This window comes from Callionymus lyra, chromosome 11, assembly GCF_982586985.1.
Source record: "Callionymus lyra chromosome 11, fCalLyr1.hap1.1, whole genome shotgun sequence".
Lineage (NCBI taxonomy): Eukaryota > Metazoa > Chordata > Actinopteri > Syngnathiformes > Callionymidae > Callionymus > Callionymus lyra.
The window spans coordinates 23284463-23307111 of NC_141828.1; the positions used below are offsets into that span (position 1 = coordinate 23284463).

At 37.2% G+C, this 22649-nt stretch overlaps 2 protein-coding genes across 2 annotated transcripts in view; one reads left to right on the forward strand and one right to left on the reverse strand.

Moving 5' to 3' along the window:
• Positions 1-21253, forward strand: part of LOC148069664 (uncharacterized) — a 54240-nt gene extending 32987 nt beyond the window's left edge. Inside the window, exons 11-14 of the mRNA XM_087802669.1 lie at positions 19551-19644; positions 20163-20212; positions 20373-20419; positions 20678-21253. Of these exons, the coding sequence (XP_087658795.1) occupies positions 19551-19644; positions 20163-20212; positions 20373-20419; positions 20678-20710 (224 nt within the window). The 3' untranslated portion in view covers positions 20711-21253. The remainder of the gene's footprint in view (positions 1-19550; positions 19645-20162; positions 20213-20372; positions 20420-20677) is intronic.
• LOC148069666 (cardiolipin synthase (CMP-forming)-like) lies at positions 2445-5996 on the reverse strand. The gene is given in 8 exon segments (XM_087803242.1): positions 2445-2740; positions 3615-3706; positions 3771-3804; positions 3806-3837; positions 4877-4962; positions 5258-5387; positions 5552-5689; positions 5982-5996. Coding segments are annotated over 8 exon segments (624 nt in total). The 3' UTR covers positions 2445-2643.
• Positions 21254-22649: the final 1396 nt, after the last annotated feature.

Here is a 22649-nt window from a genome sequence, read left to right on the forward strand (position 1 = left end):
AGCGATGACCAGCACTTTTCTCTGAAAGCCAGGTTTGTAGGCATGTTTTAAGACAAAAAGTGGTTAATGCTGTGTGACCCAAAACATGTTGTGGGTCAGAAATGTCTTACATTTAACCATGGTTCTACTGACTATGTTTTATAATTATGAGTTTACACGAGTGGTGGGGAAAAATCTGAGGGAAATCTTCTTCGAGTCATTTGACCGTTTCACAGTGGACATCTTTTAGCTGACTTGTCTTCCTAAGCTGCCCCCTTCTTGCCTCCCTATTCTAATTCTCATTGCTCTCCCATTTCTATTTCCTCCTCTTTTCTCCTACTCTAAATAATTTGCTCTTTTCTTGTTTTTATCTGTTCTCTTCTGTCCTTCCATATTCCACTACTCTCTACTTTTTGTCCAGGAAGTTTGTAATGAAGTAATTCAATTGTGGCGACTTTCTGGAATCTATTTAACCATAAAAGTTATGAGTGTATGTTATGTTATGTTTTTTTTTAAACTGAAAACTATGAAAAACCCTCACATAAATTCTTACTTTTTGAGATTAAAGGACAAAACTGGTCTTACATTTGTATTAACTGCAACAATGGGCTCCATGCACAGCTCCACTACTTCCTGAACTTAATGCTGCTCTTATATTTCCTGTCTTACATTATTGGACAAACTGATTAACCTGTGAGTAGTCACTGGTCAGACACACCTGGATTAATCAGATTTATATGATGAATCCAGTTGGAGATAATATGTGAAGCAATCGTTATTACTAATGTTTTTAATTTTAATCATCTTGGGGTTATTGTACTTAACTTTACGTTTTCAGTGGAATAATGGGGCAAAGCAATTGATATCACTAATGATTTCAAGTTAAAAAAAACTTCAAGTTTAAAAGTTTAAAAAGTATTAAGTTTACTGAACTCCAAATAACAATGCCATTCAATTTTTTTTTTTAAAGTTAAATTCACTCAAGTTTTCATCAAACATTACTTCATTTTTTTAGGGCAACCAGCTTCCTAAAATTTTAAACTCAGCTTGTCCGGGCTTACAGTTTGAGTGAAAACGACATTTTTTAATTGTCTCTCGCCACCAACCATTATGATAGATGAGGCTAAATGGTTCCGCCCCCCAATCCGTGAATACAATTGTGATTGGCTTGTGTCAGCCTCGTTACCTCCGACCCAAAATACATTCAAATCTAGCGGGTCACTGAAATCCCAGGAACCATATGTGACGTGGAAAACAGATAAGTAGTATACAGTTGGTCTAAATCAAAGATAATATTGTACCCGAATAATGCTTGACTTAGACACTGAGCTAAAATAGCTAATTGAAGCAGAACTAAGTCGACGAAAAGACACAAGGAATTCATCAGATGGATGCAGAAGAAAAAGCTCCTAAGAAAAAGCTTTTAATGAATAAGTTTGTAGACAACTATGCATGGTAAGTTTATTTTATTGCATAAAATGACAACATATATTTTTATTTTGATCATCTTGGGGTTATTGTTTTTTTAATCAAAATATATTTTTATTTTGTCCATAATTCAAACGAGAACTAAATGTATTTAATTATAAAGAGTGTCCGATATATCTTACACACCTTTTTTTGTGACATACAGACTAAACACACCAAAACATGAGCATATAGATGTGATTAAAAAATTAAATGTAAACACACGTTTTCTGGGAGTTTTTATTGACATGCAAATGTTTTTTTGATTTTTCTGCTCTTTCTGCTTCTATGACCTTTGTTATTGTTCTTCATATTTGTAGGTATTTTCAGGGTTTGCGAACACCACAGCCACAGAGGTCAATCAGACATGGAGTCAAAGGTCTCCCTCTTCAACTGGATGCACTTTGTGTACAGGTACGAGATCCAGTGAGAAAGAAAAGACATATACTTTAAAAAGAATAAAAGCTCAAGGGTGGTTTAAAAATACACATTGTAATTTCTTGCTGTCCCTCCTTTCTTTCCAAAACTTCTGTACCTTCAACTTGTTTCACTGTATTAGCAGATGGTTAACAATCTATTAACAACTGATCTGTAGAGTGTATGTTAATATACAAGTTGAGTATCAGTTAATAGTTTATATACATTATTAATCTCAATAACTAACTGTAAATGACTACGTATCAATTCTTGTGTGTGTATAAACAGTTTTTATTAATAGAATACATTTTTAATGTCAATCTACAAATAAAAGTCCTTATTAACATCTTCATCGTCAATGATATAGAATTATTGAACACTAATCTGATTGTGTTGATAATTATTTTTTAAAGATTTATTTTGGGACCAGGACATGAAGTTTTGCTCAACTATTTAAATCTACAGATACAATTGTCCAATAGCCCCTAAAAATAATTCTGACAGAAACTTATACACGATTCATTTAATTCACAGTGAGCAGAAACTTGATATTTTTTGAGGTTCAAAAATAAAATCAAAGATTTTCCTTTTAGTTTTTTTAATCAGAAATGTGGTCTACAAAATAGACAATCATGAAACAATGATTATGTTGAATTACGGAAATGAAGGCAAACATCAGCTGCAGGATCACCAACAATTCTCGAACACTTGTGTCTTTGTTACTTTAACATACAAATATATCGTCTTCAGTCGGCACAGTATCTTTTCCTCTCGCCACTGTTACCGTGGTGATCTGGCGTTTAAAACACGGACAATCTTTCGGCCGTAGTGCCAGTAGCTGTAACCAGTGGCTGTTGTTGTTACCGCTGTAATGTACCTGTAACAAACAAACATTACCATTATTTTGGCATAATTATGAATCAGTCTGTGAAGCAATCAATGGTTTAATCAAATAATAAAGTGTTTTTTTTAATCAACATCACACTTGCTGTGCTCTTTGTTTTTGTCAGTTTTTGTCTGTTAGTAGTGCATCTACGTACTACACCGTTTATCCGTCTATACCAAAGCAGTCATCATTTCATTACATTGTTCTTCACCTTTCTTTCTTTTCTCTTTGTTTATTTCAATAAATCCTAGAAAAAGTACATCAGTTGTCTTTGCAATATTTGCAAGAGCCTCTAAACATTTACACAAGTAGTGACTTCAGTTAATGAGATTGATTCAAACTAGTGTTTCATAATAAATGAATAAGGCAAATACATTTAATAGCTTCCTTTGGACTAAGACTCAAAAGTGATGCTTCATTATTCGAGTTAATTCTTAAAATATTACATTGTAATATTTGTTATCACAAGAGTGCTAGTCATTCTGTTCAAATGTACTACGATATATATATACTGTATATATATATACATATATACACAGTATATATTGAGCATCAGCATTGTCCGGTGGTACCATTGTACCAACATTTTATATTAAATTTAAAAGGCTATGAATGAAAAAAAGCTAAGAATTTATAAAAATAATTTTTAAACTATTGGCATTAGAATATCAAACCCTATGCGTAAAAATGCATTTTTAAAATAAATTACAAAAATTACAAAGACAAATTCAACCTTTCAATATAGAAATATGGGAATTCAATGCCTACATTTTTAATAAACATTCAAAGTTTCAATATTTGCTATGTAAAACCATTGACATTCAGATGTAACTGATATACTTCCAAACAGAAAAAGCCTTTGTACCATAAGCACTGCAACACAAAGCTGTCGGTGTACTGGAAAACAGGAGCAGCCAGAGAAGCAGCAACCAGAGTGAGCTGGATTGCAGTGTTGATCTGAACACAAGGAAATGAGTGACACATTTCTCGGACTGAACCTCGGGCTGGTTGAAGGCCTCACCTTACTGAAGAGTGTGGGTTTGAGCTGAGCCGTCGTAGCAGGGGTTAAAAAACTTACTCAGGGTCACCTACCGGGTCAACAAACACATTCTTATATTTGAACTTTAGAGAAAGCTCAGACTGAATGAATATTACAATCATAAGGACACAAGAACTTAAAGTGATAATGAGTGATTTAAACTTCACTCATTTTCTACTCACCCTCATGTTGACTAAGGGTTGGGATTATTTATACAGTGCTGTGTAATCTGTGCAACGACTAGTCTGTAATGTCTATCTTGTATTGTTTAAAGAGGAAATGTTGACAAAAAATGTAACAAGTATTTTATATTTTAACTTTGTATGTAGCAGAAGTTTAAAGAATAACAAGCGATATAGACAGGAAGTACTCCAGATAGATACCACAAGTGGCTACAGAGCGCATACAGTCTATTGTCTACACTGGAAGTGCTCGAAATATTTACCCGGTGTACTCTTGTTATTCTTTAAACCACATTCATTATGTAACATCACTGGTTAAATCTGGTTTATTTATAAGACAACCTGATTTAACATTCACTTTGGAAAATATACATTTTCTTCAATGTAGATTTGTTACGAATCAGTTTATGTATTCTTATGACTGAATTTCTAAGAATATCCCTATTATAATACTTTATATTCTGTTGGGGTTTAACTTTTGCATAAAAGTAAACTTCTGGCAAACGTCAAACTTTAGACATATATTTGCGGCTATTTAAACGTCTCAGTGATTTAACTGCCAAAATCAAATGTAAAGTGTAGACTTATTTAAGTTTTTTTCTGAACAACTCCTCATTTCGAGGCTTCAATAGAAGAGGAACGATACAGACGAGCAGTATGGAGATATTTGGATGTTTTTAAGTGCTACATTAAAATTAACAAATATTTTTCTCTGTAACTCTATAAAGTACAGATTACTCTAAAATAATCCCAACCCTTAAATCGACATGAGGGTGAGTAGAAAACGAGTGAAGTTTGTTGAATGACTTGTCATGGTGGCACGAGGGTCTTTATTTGTTGTTCTTTGCTGCATCTGTAGTCATGTTAAATGACTGAGTCATGTTAGATGACTGAGGAATGACTCACCGGTGGGGGGACGGTCTTGTATCTGACCCAGAAGACAGCTGCTATGAGGCCGATGTCTCGGAAAATGATGAGAGCTGTCAGAGGAGCTGAAACATAGAGACGGTAAGGATGTATCGATGTGGCGGAATTTCTTTTTTCACAATGTTTAAAATAAAATAATTCCATTTTTTTTAAAAAACATTTTTCATTGACATCTCTTCTTCTTACTTCTCGCAAATACGTTTACAGCAATAAACAATGGACCACTGTACATTGAATTTTTCCCCCCATTCTGTTTCAGTTTGTTTTATTAAGGCCCGAATCCAGAAATTGCGGTAATTCCAAATATCCATGTGATTTTTCAGTATTCTAATATTGGTGTACATGTATACACAGACATACCTGGGATGAGGTCTGCATAGGTGAGACTAACATACAAAACACTGATTAGAATTTTGTCAGCCAACGGGTCGAGAGCACTTCCCAGCACTGACTTCTGTCCCGGCCACGTTCTGGCAATGAAGCCGTCCAACTGATCCAGGAAGAGTACAAAGAAACAAAACAATGTTAAAGAACATCCGGAAAGTTGTGACAAACTATGGTTTATTTCTGCTTTAAAAAGATTGTTTTAAGCTGAACTACAAATGCACTTCCTCCAACTCAACCACATGATTATTCGACCGAGGCATCACTCACTAAATCTGTGGCTCCTGCCAGAGTGAACAGAGCGAGACTGAGGTGAAAGTGCTGCTGGATGATCAGGTGACCCAGGAACGGAGCCAGGATGATCCGGGACACACACAACAGGTTTGGAATCGTCCATGGGTTCTCGTGCTAAAGGGACACAAGTTCGTTTTAGTCGTTTTTAAAAAACAAGTAAAATATCAATCAATATTGTTGCAGCTCTTGTGTTGCTGAACTTCTAACAAACTATAACACCATATTAGGAATATTCGATTTGAAGTAAAACGACACTTGTCTGGACAACATTTAAATGAAGATATTATACATTGACGCATTTGCCTTTCTCCAACGAAACAAATGTTTATGAAGAACGTTTAAGAACATAAGTGTAAAACCAATATATAGCCATTCAGGCTTCCCAGACATGGACAGTTTGATTCACTGTTTCACTACTCATTGTGTTGACTTGTTAACTTGAAACTTCAGAAAAAACGGTGCCCTTGGACAAATGAAGATCTCCTGAGTCTGAAGAGACTTTGTCGAAAGACTGAGCGTCTCTGGAAGTCCACTAAACTTGAGGTGTACAGACTTCACCTCAGGGATCTGATGTCTTCTTAAAATGAGATGGTAGAAACTGCTAGATCTGATTATATCAGAAAACTGGTAGCAGCAAAAAAGAAAAACCCCAAAGTGTCGTTTGACATGATTAATTCTCTCGTGTCTCCTGCTCCTCAAATCACGCCTGTCTTCTGTGAAGCTGACAGCAATGCATTGTTGAGATTTTTCATTGACAAAATTAAATTGATCAAAGAGAAAATCTCTCCCCCTTTGTTTGTAACCCTTACTGTCTCTGAGCCCCTCTTCTCCTCTTGGTCTTCCTCCACTGCTGTATCTTTGGGTGATATTTCGGCACTAGTGAACAAGATGAAACCCTCCTCTTGCTCAGATGACGTCCTTCCTTGTAGGCTTTTTATCAGAGTATGTGATGTAATTGGCCCCTGGGTTACCAATATGGTGAACCTCTCCCTTTCCACAGGGGTTTTTCCCAATGCATTTAAACATGCCATTGTGGAGCCTCTGCTCAAAAAAACAGGCTTGGACCCAACTGACCTCGGTAATTTCAGGCCTATTTCTAAGCTCCCTTTCTTGTCCAAGATCTTGGAGAAGGTGGTGTCTGAACAGCTGTCTTTTGTTTGTCCTGGATCAGAGCGACATCCATGAGAAGTTTCAGTCTGGCTTCCGTAAACATCACTCTACGGAGACAGATTTATTGAAGTGACATCATGCTGTCGGCTGACTCGGGTAAATTCACTGCTCTGGTTCCCTTGGATCTGTCCTCAGTCTTTGACACAGTTGATCACCAGATCCTGCTGAGAAGACTGAGGGATGAAGTGGGACTGTCTGGGTCTGTGTTAGAATGGTTCTCATAATACCTTTCTGGGCGCGGTTTTAGTGTATCTGCCAATCAAATGAAGTCTGAATCGGCAGATCTGTTGTGTGGAGTCCCTCAAGGTTCTGTTCTGGGTCCTTTATTGTTTTTGCTGTACTTGATTCCCCTCGGTAAAATCATTCAGAGATTTCCTGATGTTTCTTATCACATTTTTGCTGATGACATCCAGCTCTACTGCTCTTTTTATCCAACTGAGCCCCAGAGGCTGAACAGATTACACAATTGTTTGCTAGAAATCAAACAATGGCTGAGTGAAAACACTTTACAGCTTAATGTGGACAAAACTGAAACTCTGGTGATTGCTCCTGATGATAAGATTCCAGGGTTGAGTCAGTACTTGGGTTACTTAGGTCAGTCTGTCAAACTGAGCCTGAGAAACCTGGGTGTTGTATTTGATAAAGACATGTCTCTTGTTCAACACTGCAGAAAACTGACCAGAAACTGTTTCCTTCAACTGAGAAAAATCTCTAAACTTAGGAAAATGTTGTCACAACATGATCTGGAGCTTGTAATCCATGCGTTTGTTTCTTCTCGTCTGGACTATTGTAACAGTTTGTTTTCATGTCTTAACAAGAAGGAGCTGTCTCGCCTGCAGTTGATTCAGAACTCTGCAGCGAGAATTCTGACCCGCTCAAGTAGGAGAACTCACATTTCTCCGATCCTTAAAACTCTTCACTGGCTTCCAGTTTCTTTCAGGATCAACTTTAAAATTCTGGTTCTTACTTTCAGAGCTATTCATGGTCAGGCTCCTCCTTACATCACTGATCTGATCCAGCCTTACACCCCAGCTCGGTCTCTGAGGTCTGTGGATCAGAATCTACTGATGGTTCCACGCACACGGCTCAGGACCAGAGGAGAGAAATCTTTTCAGGCTGTTGCTCCTAAGCTTTGGAACAATCTTCCTCTCTCTTTGCGCTTGATGGAGTCTACTGACTCCTTTAAGAAACATCTTAAGACGTTTCTATTTGTTCAGGCTTTTCCTTGAATTTCTCGAACTTGTTGTTCTCGGTGTTGTCTTGATCTTTGAAGTATGTACTGTTTTGAGTATTGTTTTGATTGTTAAAGCGCTTTGTGACCCTGGTCTCGAAAAGCGCTATATAAATAAATATTACTTACTTACTTACTTACTTACAATTGTTTGCTATAAATCAAACAATGGCTGAGTGAAAACACTTCAGCTAAATGTGGACAAAACTGAAACTCTGGTGATTGCTCCTGATGATAAGGTTCCAGGGTAGAGTCATTACTTTGGTGACTTAAGTCAGTTTGTCAAACTGAGCCTGAGAAACCTGGGTGTTGTATTTGATAAAGACATGTCTCTTGTTCAACACTGCAGGAAACTGACCAGAAACTGTTACCTTTAACTGAGAAAAATCTCTAAATTTAGGAACATCACAACATGATCTGGAGCTTGTAATCCATGCGTTTGTTTCTTCTCGCCTGGACTATTGTAACAGTTTATTTTCATGTCTTAACAAGAAGGAGCTGTCTCGCCTGCAGTTGATTCAGAATTCTGCAGCGAGAATTCTGACCCGCTCCACTAGAAGAACTCACATTTCTCCGATCCTTAAAACTCTTCACTGGCTTCCAGTTTCTTTCAGAATCCACTTTAAAATTCTGGTTCTTACTTTCAGAGCTATTCATGGTCAGGCTCCTCCTTACATCAGTGATTTGAACCAGCCTTACACCCCAGCTCGGGCTCTGAGGTCTGTGGATCTGAATCTACTGATGGTTCCTCGCTCGCAGTTCAGGACCAGAGGAGAGAAATCCTTCCAGGCTGTTGCTCCTAAGTTTTGGAACGATCTTCCTCTCTCTTTGCGCTTGATGGAGTCTACTCAATCCTTTAAGAAACATCTTAAGACGTTTCTATTTGTTCAGGCTTTTCCTTGATTTTCTGGAACTCCTGTGTTGTTCTCAGTATTATCTTGATCTTTAAAGTATATACTTTATTGAGTATTGTTTTGATTGTTTAAGCGCTTTGTGACCCTGGTCTGGAAAAGCGCTATACAAATAAAAATTACTTACTTACTTACATGTCAGTTACAGGTTACAAGAAACTAGTGGCCATCAGTGGAACTTTTAGGTAGTATTTTTCAAGTTTACATGAAAAAAAGGAGGAATGAAACATCTTTAGAAGTGACGTGATCTTTATAAGAGTTCTGGTTACGATCTTAGTTCATTTTGTAGTTTAAGTGCAATTAAAGACGTTTCAAAACATTTTATTTTTACTTTTAATTTAAGGATGGACCCTAAAACTAGCATGACAACTAGGTAAATATTACCGAATTTTTTTAAATATCATGCTTGTCAGCCATTCAAGTACTTTTCTGTGTACATGTGGCCTTCCATAAACTCATGGCCTGTGGGCGATTTGTATATTAGGATGCCAGTTTTTAAGATAAGGGAACCCATTTTTCATTGATTTGGTGAAGGACAAACACAGAGCCACAAACGATGAAAAGACAATATCAAAATGAGACTCATACTTCCTACTTGGTAAACATACATTTTGTTTGGCCCCCGACTGAAGACTGCCAAAGGCTTTTGGTCACTTATGTGATTAAGTTTCACACACTTAAACCAAGATGTTGGATTCAAACTTGTAGACTCAATTTTAATCAAAGCTAACATGAAATGAGTTGATCAATGCTAGAATGTTTGCTTGTTAGACTAGATCAGGCCTGGCCAACCCGCGGCTCCCGAGCCGCATGCGGCTCTTTGCCTGGTTTCATGAGGCTCTAACGTTCTAGTGTTGTGTAGTTGGCAAACGATTTGTTCGAACGAACGATCTTTTGAGTGAACATACTTAACCGAAGTGATTCATTCATCAGCCGCGACCGTGCCGGTGGGAGGGATTCTATGATAAGACTTTGCTACAGAACATTTAGTTTTTATGTTGGCACAGATTCGTTCAGTGAAGGAGGATTCATGTTTGGCCGTGAACGCATTTTTTTTTTTTTTTTTTGCATTGTCCCTCAAGTGCAGTGAATGTGAACCTCGGGTCTGAATCCTTAAACCTAGTAACGGATTGTTTGGCCTACTTCAGGAAGTAGTAGAAATTGCAGTCAGGGCTCCATAAGCACTGAGTTAGTGATTTGGTGAATGAACGAACTGAACGAATCCTTTTAATGAACTGTTTCTAGTGATTCAGTCAAAAGAACTGTCGATCCCATCACTATAACGTTCATATCGAAGTTTGGGTTTGTGTTTTTTTGAATGTGCGTGTTCGCTTCGCTTGAGTTCAAGACGGTATTTTCATCTAACACGCAATAATACAAGCCAGATCTGAAGAGGTTTGTTCAAAGCAAAGAATGCCAGAAGTCCCTATAAGCAACATGCATAGTAAGAGAAAAAATATATTGGTTAAACTGAGAGTTTGTGTGTGAGCGACAGTGCACACAATGTTCATTGTTGAAAATGACTGGCCCGTGGTCTGTAGAAGTCAAATTCTGTCATTATCATGTTGGTGTGTGAAATTTACATTAATTTGGCTAAGCAGAGGTCTGTGTGTGTGTGAGGAAGGGATGAGGCGATGTTCATGTGTGCCCATGTCTATGATGTGGCTCTTTGCGGTAACACAGTAAAAATAATGTGGCCTCGCGGCTCTGACTGGTTGGCCACCCCTGGACTAGATGCTTGTGTGAGGGACCTGAAGCTGAGCTTAAAAAAAGACATTCAGGAATCAGCCCCGAGGCTGCCACCTCCCTTTTTTGTTCAAAGGCAAAAAAGCCTTTATTTGCCTGGCCTTGAAGATTCAAAGCATTGGAAATCTGGAGGGAGTAACTAAGATTGTACAAAACGACTGAGAGATCTGTGGAATAAATGACCTCTAAGTCTGATCATTCCTCCACAGATAACAGAAAAGGTAAAGAAATGGGAAGAGAAAGTTGTCAAGTTCAGATGCCCTGGACTGAAAAAGAAGCGATAACATCAGTTACAGGCCTGCTCTCTTATTTTATGAATCCCTTTTGATGTCCTTTGTATTATTACATTTTTATATTCTGTAATGTCTCCACAACAAACACCAGTGTTGCGTTTACACCGCTGGCGTAAGGTTTTTTATTATGCCACATTGAAAAAGGGCCCAAATCTATAGGTACTATGTAGGGGTGGCAAGATATTGCGATTTTCTTTCCAACACTGAATTTAATTTTCATGGATTGCATATAATATTTTATTGGTTACCTTGAACTTTTAGGGTTTAAGGTAGGGATACAATTTATCGAGTAATTCATTAATCGACAGGCGTTTCAATGATTGATGAATTGATAAACGGCAATGTTTCTGAGAACCTGAATAGGTTCTTTCTACTGCAAACGTAACATAAAATGCTATCTTATGATATAAATCCTTACGATACAAAGGAAAAATGCAAATCATAATCTACAATCAAAGACTTATTCTGGGCTCACTTGAGGGCAGGGAATTGCATTTTGGTAGCATATCAAACATATTCTGAAAATATCTAAACATTACACTAATCTCTCATCTGCGACATTGGAAACATTTATAGCAGCATAAAAAAAGAACAGAAGAATACTATACTATGTGCATTTGGCGTATGTGTCATCATAAACCAACTTAAGTGACTCCAAACTGCACTCCGTCTTTACCTCTTCATCCTGTCAGTTTACAGTTTTCATCTGTCTTGTCGTAAACACAAGCAAAGCAGGGCTTTAAACTTTAATACTAACTCAAGTATGTCTGTTGCAAGTGCGCCCTCATGCGGACTCGCCATTAATTACGGGTTAAAAACAATTAATTGCAATTCATTTATTTTAAACTAGTAATTTCTTATCGATTTCTTGTTATATCTTACGTTTATAACTAATGTTTGGAAATATTTTCGTTTAAAAAAAAAAAGAGAACGAAAACCAGTTAAGAATTCGACTTACGACTCATGTGGTCTGTAAATTCTGCAACAAAAAAATCAAGTACCCGACAATACTACCAAAATATACTTGTTACTACAGTATCACAATTTATCATTGTCCCCCAAAATCGTGTGATACCTATCGTATTGCCAATAAACAGTGCCAAGTACATGTTCCAGAATACATTTCAGGGTGCAATATTTTACTATTTGTTTACTGTTGTAAAAATAACTGCTGGAATAGAAACATTTTTCTTAGTTGAGGGTAAATGCATTGATAGTCTATAATTATCATATCTACGGCCTTAAAATGTTGAATATTTGTGTTTCTATATGTTTAGTTTAGTCATAACGCTGTGAAACGCTTTACTAACTTACTTTTAAATCTTGGTGATCACAGATAAAATTATTTTTTCTCCAAAAAAATAAAAACCAATGAAATGGCAGAAATGAGAAAAAATAAAGGATACACCAGGCTCCAGTGGCTAACAGTTTAAAGTTAAAGAATTAAACACTGACAGATACTGGGAATTGAATATTGCTCAAGGTTGTTTGAGTCTGTTAATGTACTTCATTCTGCTTTGTTAATATAAGTTTACATTTTTGTTCATATTTTGTGAAGCACTTTTACATTTGATTAGAGGAAGTATTTGCTAATTTCTTCGCTGTCAAAGCCAGGAAAAGTGTTGTATCCCTTAAAGAAACAATATATTGTTGTTACTACAGTATCGCAATACAGTGGTATGAAAATGTTTGGGCATCCCTGTACATTTTCATGATTTTCCTCTATAAATCATTGGTTGTTTGGATAAAAAAAATCCAGTTAAATATATCTTATAGGAGACAAACACAGTGATATTTGAGAAGTGAAATGAAGTTTATATATTTACAGAACATGTGCAAGAATAATTTAAACAACATTAGGCATTTGCATAAATAAAGGCATCACAAAAGAAAAATTACTCAATATTTTGTGCATCCTCCTTCGTCAAAAATAACAGCCTCTAAACGTTTCCTTTTGCTTCCAATTAGGGTCTGGATTCTGGTGAAAGGTATTTTGGACCATTCTTCTTTACAGATCCTCTCCAGTTCATTCAGGTTTGATGGTTTCCGAGCATGGACCGCCGCTTTAAATCACACCATAAATTTTCAATAATATTCATGTCTGGGGACTGAGATGGCCATTCCAGAACGTTATACTTGTTCCTCTGCATGAATGCCTGAGTACATTTTGAGCAGGGTTTAGGATCATTGTCTTCTTAAAAGATCCAGCCCCAGCACAACTTCAACTTTGTTACTGATTCCTGGACATTGTTCTCCAGAATATGCTGATAATGACCCTCAATTTTAACAAGATTCCCCGTCCCTGCACTGGCCACACAGCCCCACATGATGGAACCACCACCAAATTTTACTGTAGGCAGCAAGTTCTTTTCTTGGAATGCTGTGTTCTTTTTCCGCCATGCATAAGGCCCCTGGTTATAACTATTTTAGTTTCATCAGTCCACAGCACCTTATTCCAAAATGAAGCTGGCTTGTCCAAATGTGCTTTAGCATACCTCAAGCGAGCTTGTTTGTGGCGCGTGCAGAGAAAAGGCTTTTTCCGCATTACTCTTCCATAAAGCATCTCCTTGTGTAAAGTGCGGTGAATAGTTGAACGATGGACAGTGACACCATCTGCAGCAAGTTGATGTTGCAGGTCTTTGGAGCTGGTCTGTGGGTTGACTGTGACTGTACTCACCATCCTGCGCCTCTGTTTATCTGAGATTTTCCTTGGTCTGCCACTCCGGGCCTTAACTAGAACTGTCTCTGTGGTCTTCCATTTCCTCACAATGTTCCTCACAGTTGAAACTGAGAGCTTAAATCTCTGAGATAGCTTTCTATATCCTTCCCCTAAACCATGATGTTGAACAATAATTGTTTTCAGGCCATTTGAGAGTTGTTTTGAGGCTCCCATGTTGCCACTCTTCAGAGAAGATGCAAAGAGGAGAAACACTTACAAATGGCCTCCTTAAATACCCTTTCTCATGATTGGACTCACCTGTGTATGGAGGTCAAGGGTCACTGAGGTTACCAAACCAATTTTGAGTTCCAATAATTAGTGCAAAAAGTATTAAAATCAATAAGATATAAGGGTGCCTACATTTATGCACATGCCTAATTTTTTTGAATAATTCTTGCACACTTTCTGTAAATCATATAAACTTTATTTCACTTCTCATATATCACTGTGTTTGTCTCCTATAAGATATATTTAACTGGAATTTTTATCCAAACAACCAATGATTTATAAAGTAAAATTATGAAAATGTACAGGGGTGCCCAAACTTTTTCATACCACTGTATATTTTTAACTTTTATTTTTATGAAGTCATACGTATTAGTTTGGATTAGATCTTTAATGTGTGTTGGTGCTAGGACATGTAAAGTTTTATAGATTAAGAGAAATCAAGAAAATGTTTAATTTATTGGCTCTTATGCTGTTATTTCTGAAACGTCCCCTGTTCATCTTCTGAATGTTACAAAAACAAAAAAACAAAGAAGGAGACCTCCTGAGGGATCAATAAAGTTCTACCTACCAACCTGTTACATTTAAAAAAAAAAAACATGAGACGATATAAAAAAAACAGTAAAGAAAAGAGGTCTGGCATGAAGGTTATGACAAATAAATCCTTACAGAACAGACATGTGTTAATGTACATATAATAACCTTTGATGAGTAGTCTTTTTATTATTGCGTCCCATCATAATGGAGTCTACTGACTCCTTGTCACTCACCTGACTCACTCGCTCACCTGACTCACCTGACTCACCTCACTCACTCACTCACTCACTCACTCACTCACTCGCTTACCTGACTTGCTCACTTACCTCCCTCACTCCCTCACTCACTCACTCATTCACTCACTCACTCGCTCACCTCCCTTGCTCACTCACTCACCTCCCTCACTCACTTACTCACCTGATTCGCTCACTCACTCCCTCGCTCACCTGACTCGCTCACTCACCTCACTCACTCACCTCCCTTACTCACTCACTCACCTCACTTACCTCGCTCACTCACCTCCCTCGCTCACCTGACTTGCTCACTTACCTCACTCACCTCACTCACCTCCCTCACTCACTCACTCACTCACTCACTCACTCACTCACTCACTCACTCACTCACTCACTCACTCACCTCCCTCGCTCACTCACCTGACTCGCTCACTCACTCCCTCGCTCACCTGACTAGCTCACTCACCCACTCACTCACCTGACTCGCTCACTCACCTGACTCGCTCACTCACCTCACTCATCTCACTCACTCACTCACCTCACTCACTCACCTATCTCACCTGACTCGCTCTCTCACCTACCTCACTCACTCACTCACTCACCTCACTCACCTCACTCACTAACCTCACTAACCTACCTCACTCACTCACCTGACTAGCTCACCCACCTCACCCACATCACTCACCTCACTCAGCTCACCAGACCCGGCTGCAGAAAAACATTTAAGGGGGGGCATTAAATGACTAAAAAGTAACGGTTGATCCCAAAATCTAAAAAAAACTGACAACCAACAACAAAGTTTAGTGCTGTGTCCATTTTTTAAACTAAAGCACCACAGCTACACTTCTACTAAAAACATAAGCACTGAAGTCAACCTGAACACTGGATTGAACAATGAAATAAGTTGTCATCTCATTGAACAAAATCATGTTAGGTGTGATGTGTGATCTGTTGGACTACTTGACAACTTTCACCGAGCCCAAGTCCAAGGCAGTGTCTTGGTGAGTTCAAGTCAAGGCTTTATCTGCAGCGACTCTCTCAGTTTGAATGTTCTCTCCAGTGTTCAGGTTGACTTCAGTGTGTTTTCAATAGACATGGATGGCGCTGCTTCCTGCTCGCTTTCCTTGTTACTTTTTCTTGTCAGGGTATTACGGATGTCCATACTAAAAACCAAAACCAATGACTGACTCTATTAGCAACTGTAACCATTAACTTCAAATGACAACACTAACTGTAGTGGAACCTAATGACCACTTGGGTGTGCTGTTCTCTTGACATTTGAGCGTTGTTGCGTGTTCTCACATGGAAATAACTAAAGGGCTGAGCTACCACATTTACATAAAATTACAAATACATTTACATCATCTGTGATAGGCCAGCGCTTTGGCTTCGTTCGACAGAGGGTTGACCCCCACAACCACTGCCCAATGCCCGCCCATATGCCGCCGGGGCGCAGACCCTCCTGACTCCCGTTAGCCGAAGGTGACACGATGACGGGTGAGGTTCTCACTTTGAGATACTTATTGTCTTGTGAATGTTTCAGTAGTTTAACAAACCTGTTAGTCCGCAAAGGTATTGAATTAAAAGTCACTTATTTTTAATCACAGTTACGTGCTGTAGTTACAACAAACACGTTTGAACCGTAATATTCCGTCGTTTTGTCCTGATAAAGTACACGGATCTATATGCAGGCGGGAAGTGATGCGGCGTTTAACTGAAGAAGAGATGGGACGTTAGAAGTTTGACCCTTGACCCGCTTCACTCGAGGAACTGCGGTCAAGGGAGCCGCGAACCTGCCGAAACTGTAAATCACGTGCGCTGTTGTGAAGGCGTTAAGAGACGTACACGCGGAAGGATCTACGAAACAATCATGTTCAGCGGGTTTTGAAGTATTAATAAACACAGTTCCATGTACTTTTACTGTAGAAATATTGATTTATTGTCAATTTAGTACAGTGTATTGATGTCACTGTTATTCAAGCACAATATATTTTAATTCTTATAAAAACAACCTTAATAGTTGACAAATATATGACTTTACTTTCATGTTCAGCAGGTTTTGACGTATAAGTGAACAAAGTTTCATGTATTTTTACTGTAGAAATATTGATTTATTGTCAATTTAGTACATTAAATGTTATTAAACGGGGAGTTAGTTGAACGTATTGAACACGTATTCAGTTTATTTATAATTAGAAACAACACAACTAGTTAGTAAACAGCACAATAAAGATACTTCTGGCAAATAATGGATGATCTAATGATACCTGCTACGTAATGTGACTTAAATAAAAAATAACATGTTTTGAAAACTTTATCATGGCACATGACAGGCACGTATACAGTTGTAACACGTTCCATTTTTGTTTTTCATAGTTTATGTCCTGCAGCAAGGGTTACCATAAACAAATACTTATTGTATTGCTATGAACTATTCACTCACTTGTTGATTTTTACCATTACAGAGAATCCTTCAATGTTTTAAGATAAAAGTTTTTGCGTATTGTCTCAAAATCTAACATAAATGAGTATTTATTGGTATAAAATCCTGACCAGTTTACCAAACAGACACAGGAACACTGTACACAATATCTTGGCAGTTTCATTCTTCGTATCCGAATAAAATCATGCCATTATAATGCTTAAATATGAGACACATTCAACATTAGTTATCATCTGATGTATTCATTTTTGCATTGCTGTGAAGATTAATTTCGATGTTAACAACACATATGGCACTCTTCATAAAACTTTATTTACAGTAAACATCCATTTAAGGAACAAACAAACCACCTAATGGTATGTTCCGCCATGGTTGTCACAGTTTTTATTCTTTTTGTGTCTTGTACAAATTCCTCCATCTTCGTCTTCAATAAGTCTGTCACGAAAAAAAAAAAAGCCATAGTTAGTCTAAACTCACTTCCTGTCAGAATCGACGTCGGTCTGAATCCTCTGCCGCTGCAGCTGGATATACTTGCTTCACTGGCTGGTCATCAAATTCATGTCACTTATGGAGGACCTTTATATCTTCGCTGATCAAGCATTCTTAAAAAGGCCTGACAAGAAAGTTCAGGTGAAGCCATTTTCATTTCCACAATTAAGATAAAAAAAACATCTGTGGAATAAACTGTGGCAAAGTTAAGGGCAGCTGGCCAGAAGTCCCTCCTAAGAAGGTCCTCAACTTTACACACATCACATGCCAACTATGTGCCATACTATGTATGTCGAGCCCATGTCGACCTTGAACATCACAAAACACATTTTGTAAACATCCATTATTTTTAGAGCCAACTGGCAAATCGAGTTTCTCACAGTCATGCCAACGGACAACAGGTTAACTTTTGAAGCACTGATGGCAGACACGAGTTTCTGCATTTTCCCGGGCCATAGCTGTACTGACCAGATGTGTTCTTGTGTCCGCTAGCTCTCTGGACAGAGTTTTACTTCTGCTCCAGTTTAAAGAAGGTCAATCAGAAGGTTCTGGAGTTTCTACCACGTAGCTACATGTATTTATCGTTCAAAGTTTGCTGGAGTCCTTGTAGAAACGCCTCTATTAAATCAGGAGTGAAGGAAGTTTGTAACATCAATGTGTCATTATTAGAAGTCAAAATGCTAGTACTTGCAGATTCAGTCAAAGTATACGAGTATGACAGCCTCAAGAGCAAAGACTACCTCTGTCTGGTCATGTTCTGCAACAGGTGGATTTGTGTAGTAGAACTGTAATAGACTGTAATAGAAACAAATGAAAGTTATGAATTGATGTCAGCAGTAATAACTGACTACACAAGCAAGTATACTTGATCATGAATTCAGAGATAAGCTCTCCATGTTTCCTTCATCCATTGTTTTATGGTGTTTCCCATCTGGTTTACCTCTTTATCTTGGGATTTAAAATACTTTTCATTATTACTGTATATATTTAATTTTTATTTAAAGAAAACAACAACAGATCAAATCCGTGAATTTTCAACGCACCGCTGTAAATACATTTATATATTATGCTTGGGAATGAGACTGTGCTGTCAAAAAGTGTGACATCACCAACATTTTTTAAGGTGCCTATTACACATCTTACTATGTGTCTTTTCTCCTTGTAGTGTTAAACTGCACAGTTGAACAAACCTCAAAAGGTATGATGTACAACGTGCCAGAGAGCAATGGAACAGACTGTAATTTCTCTTGGGTGAATGGAACTAATGTAAGTTGGACCTGCTATTATTGATCAAAAGCTATGAGATCCTCTGATTCTCTGACAACATGTCATCTTTTCAACAGAACGTTAACCTGATGTCCTCGTCTATGGTGTCCAGCAACATTACAACCCTGATTATGAAGTGCTACAAATCCATAGATTATATTTTGAAGTGTATGACAGGGGTAAGGCTCCTTTAACCATATGGTAAAAACAAACACGAATAATGAACATTTTCTTCAACATGATCAGAATACATGAAATATTTCCTTCCTTGAGTTATTGGCAAATGTTTGTTTGTTTTAACTTTGTCCACCTCTTATAGTTAAGAGACACAAGTTAGTTCAGTCTATATGGTAAAAAATATACTAGGTTATAATTCTATACTTCTATTCCTTACAGGGAACCTATGAAGCTACATGCACTGGTGAGTTTATCTATTTTAGTGTCACAACAATAAAGATTAATTCAATGTTTTAATTCTACTTTTTTTCTTATTTAATTTTTTTTTTTACAGCCAACTGCACTGAGAACAGTGGTATTTTTTTCTTTCTCTTACACTTTAATAAAGTACATGAGAAAATTCAGTTTTAGTTTGTCTCACTTGTTTTTTACATGTGTTCAAATAATCATATATCCTTCATCTTTGAATAGTGTCAAAGCAATGAAGACAAATTCACTGTAATAATATATACTCTTTTTGCTTTTTTTTTTACAGGATTGTCTTGGGGTGCAGGGGTTGGGATAGCGATAGCTGTGGTGATAGTGTTGGCGGCGATAGCATTGGTGATCTACCTTGTGATAAAAAAACGGTAAACAGACCGCCGGGTGCTTTTAATTTTATATACTTGAGACATTTTTACTTCTTTTTCTTTCTTTAGATTTGTTTTAAAATCGTAGAGCACAGATCTTTTACCTGATACAAGTAAAGTAACAAGTCTTTGAACAAACTGGTTTTAAATCAAGTATTTGTCAAAACGGTTTGTTTGTACTGTAAAAATCTGAAATATTTTCAGTTATCTCTGACCCAGGAAACATGTACACAAAGGCGTGTCTACTGTACTTTATAAGTAGGTTGGTGTTTAATTCAGGGGTCTCCAAACCGGTCCTCAAAGGGCCAACCGATCAAACATGTACAGTTAAAAACAAATAGCTTTCAGCTGAAACAAGCATCACCAGACTGACAATCACCAGCCTTGCCCTTTGAGGACCGGTTTAGAGACCCCGGGTTTAATTGATTACATTGCTGGTGCTAATGTTGGTGATGCTCTGTTGGAGAATACACAACACGACGGGTATTTCTAGTTTTATATACTTTCTCTACTTCCAGCTGTTCCTCTCAAGCGAGGAGCGCAAATCATCAGCCTGATGCACGTTATAGTAAGTAATGGTCAAAGTGATTTTAATTTGTTCATATTACATATAATAGATAATATATAACACATGTATGACACATATTCTGTCAAATCCAAACAACTTTTCTGACCTTCCTATGAATCAAATGTTTGCTTGACTGTGATACACTTATTTTGAATTGCAGCCAGTATAGTTCTTGTGGTGAAGGATTCTGATGAAGACACAGAACAGGTTTCTTATTTTATATACTTAGATATTTTAACTCTTTTTATTTGCATATTCATGTCTTTGCTCAGTTTATTAATTCAGCTTCATGTGTCTTCTGAACTAATACTGTTTTTATTTAGATACATGTTCTGCCTTATATAAGAACGTTTTTGTATCTTGATAAATTCTTAATGTTGATCAGACAAGACTGTCAGACTGTTGTGTTTAAAGTGAAACATGTTTACTATTTTTTTTATTCATAGATTTACTTTGTCTTCATAGAGTCCAGAAATAATGAAGAGTCTGTGGAACTGAATGCAAACAGAAGCCATGAACAACCATAAATTCTGATCCTCCAGTTTTCCAGATCGTCATCATCATCATCATAAAACAAAAGACATTTCTCACTCCTATTCCCACGGATCATCACTAATATCATCTTAGACAAGATTCACATAATGTTAGACACAAAATACAATACCTATACAGGTATAAATCACAATCATTTTGACCAATTTTTTAAACCACCCTGATGAATTTGAACGTGGAATGAATACAGTTTGTACTTTTATATAATAGCTAAGCTAGCAGTGAAGTGAATAACTTTCATCCATCATTTTCGTACATGTTGAAAATGAAAAAAACAACCACTATAGAATCGATATTTATAATGACATTTAATGGATTTTTAATACCTTACACTCTCGTATATAAGAAATATGACTTTGTTTAGTAAAATAAGCACAATAACATCTGAAAGGTCAAACTGAAGTATCCAACTTTTGCCAAGTTTTTAAGTGCCTGGTATAAAACTTGAATGTTTTGATTTAATAACTCAGCGATCATGAAATCGGTTTATCTTGAATTAGATACTATGCAAACTCTTTATATCTTACAATGCTTACATAGTTGTACTAGTGCTAGTCTAATTATATGGTGAGGTGTTGACGTTTCTTTCAAGTTTTATGGATAATAAATGGATACAATCTTGCTCCTGCTCCTTCTGTATTAACTGTTTAGCCGAGAGTTTATCTAGTTTATTTTTTCCATCCTGGCTCTCTGGTCCTCTGGTGGTACTAAAGACCAGGGTAACAAACGGCAACTTTAGACAAAGGAAGTCTTAATAGTCAAGAAAATGTTTCTTATTGGATCTTGTGCTGTTGTTTCTGAAACATCCTCTGTTCATCTGCTGAATGTTTATTGCATTAAAGTTGTTTGATTGAGTCATACAACTACACGTTACATCAATCCAAAATTGCTTCAGGTAAGGACAAGACCAAAATATGTGTGCATGAGTGTTTAAAAAATGGACAATGTTTTTCCATCAGAAAATCCCTCCAGGTAAAAGAGTTGGTGCTAGTTAACTGGGTTTGCCATATTTGGTCCCATTCCTCTTCAGTAATGGATATATTTACCTCCATTTTCCAATGTTCACACAAGTGTTTAGTTGAGTTTTGGTTTAATGCCATCAAGCTTTTGTATAGTTGGCCCACTGTGGACTTAACATTTTTATTTGAAAAAGCATTGCCAACGATTTGTATTATTTTTAATGGGTCTTTCAGGTTTGAATGTTTGATTGTGTTAAATTAAAAATCAAATCAAATTTGGCAGCTAAATAATAATTTTTCAAACATGGAAGGGCCATTTCCCTCCTTTCGACAGATAATTGGGGTTGAAAAACCGTACCCTTGGTCTTTTCTTATTCCAAACAAATCTAGAAATGTTTGTCCCATTCCCTAAATTGATTATCTGAAATTTCCACTGGTAATGCTGTGAAGAGGTAGAGAAGCCTAAGGAGGACGCTCATTTTAATTGTTTTTATTCTACTGCCTAGGTCTGGAGGCAGAAGCAGCCAGTCTGTCTGATTCCCAGATATTTTATACACTGAATATTCCAGTTGAACCTATATGGATCCTTAATATTTTGTAAGGGGTCATAATTGAAGATTTTGAAGACTCAATATTTAGTTTGTTACCTGAATATCCAAGTGTCCAAGATGTTCATCAAGCATGGAATACCAGAGTTTGGGTTTTGTGATGTTATTAATACATAATCTACATATAAGCAAATTTTGTTTTCTGCTCCCCCGACCGTTATGCGCTTCAGATCTGATTCCTGTATGATTACCTGAGCCAAAGTCTTAATAGAAATATTGAATAATGAGGGGCTGAGTGGACACCCTTGTCTGCGTCCTCGCTGTGGTGTTATTGGATTTGAGAGGCTTCCGTTTATTTTTATTCTGGCCATAAGTAAA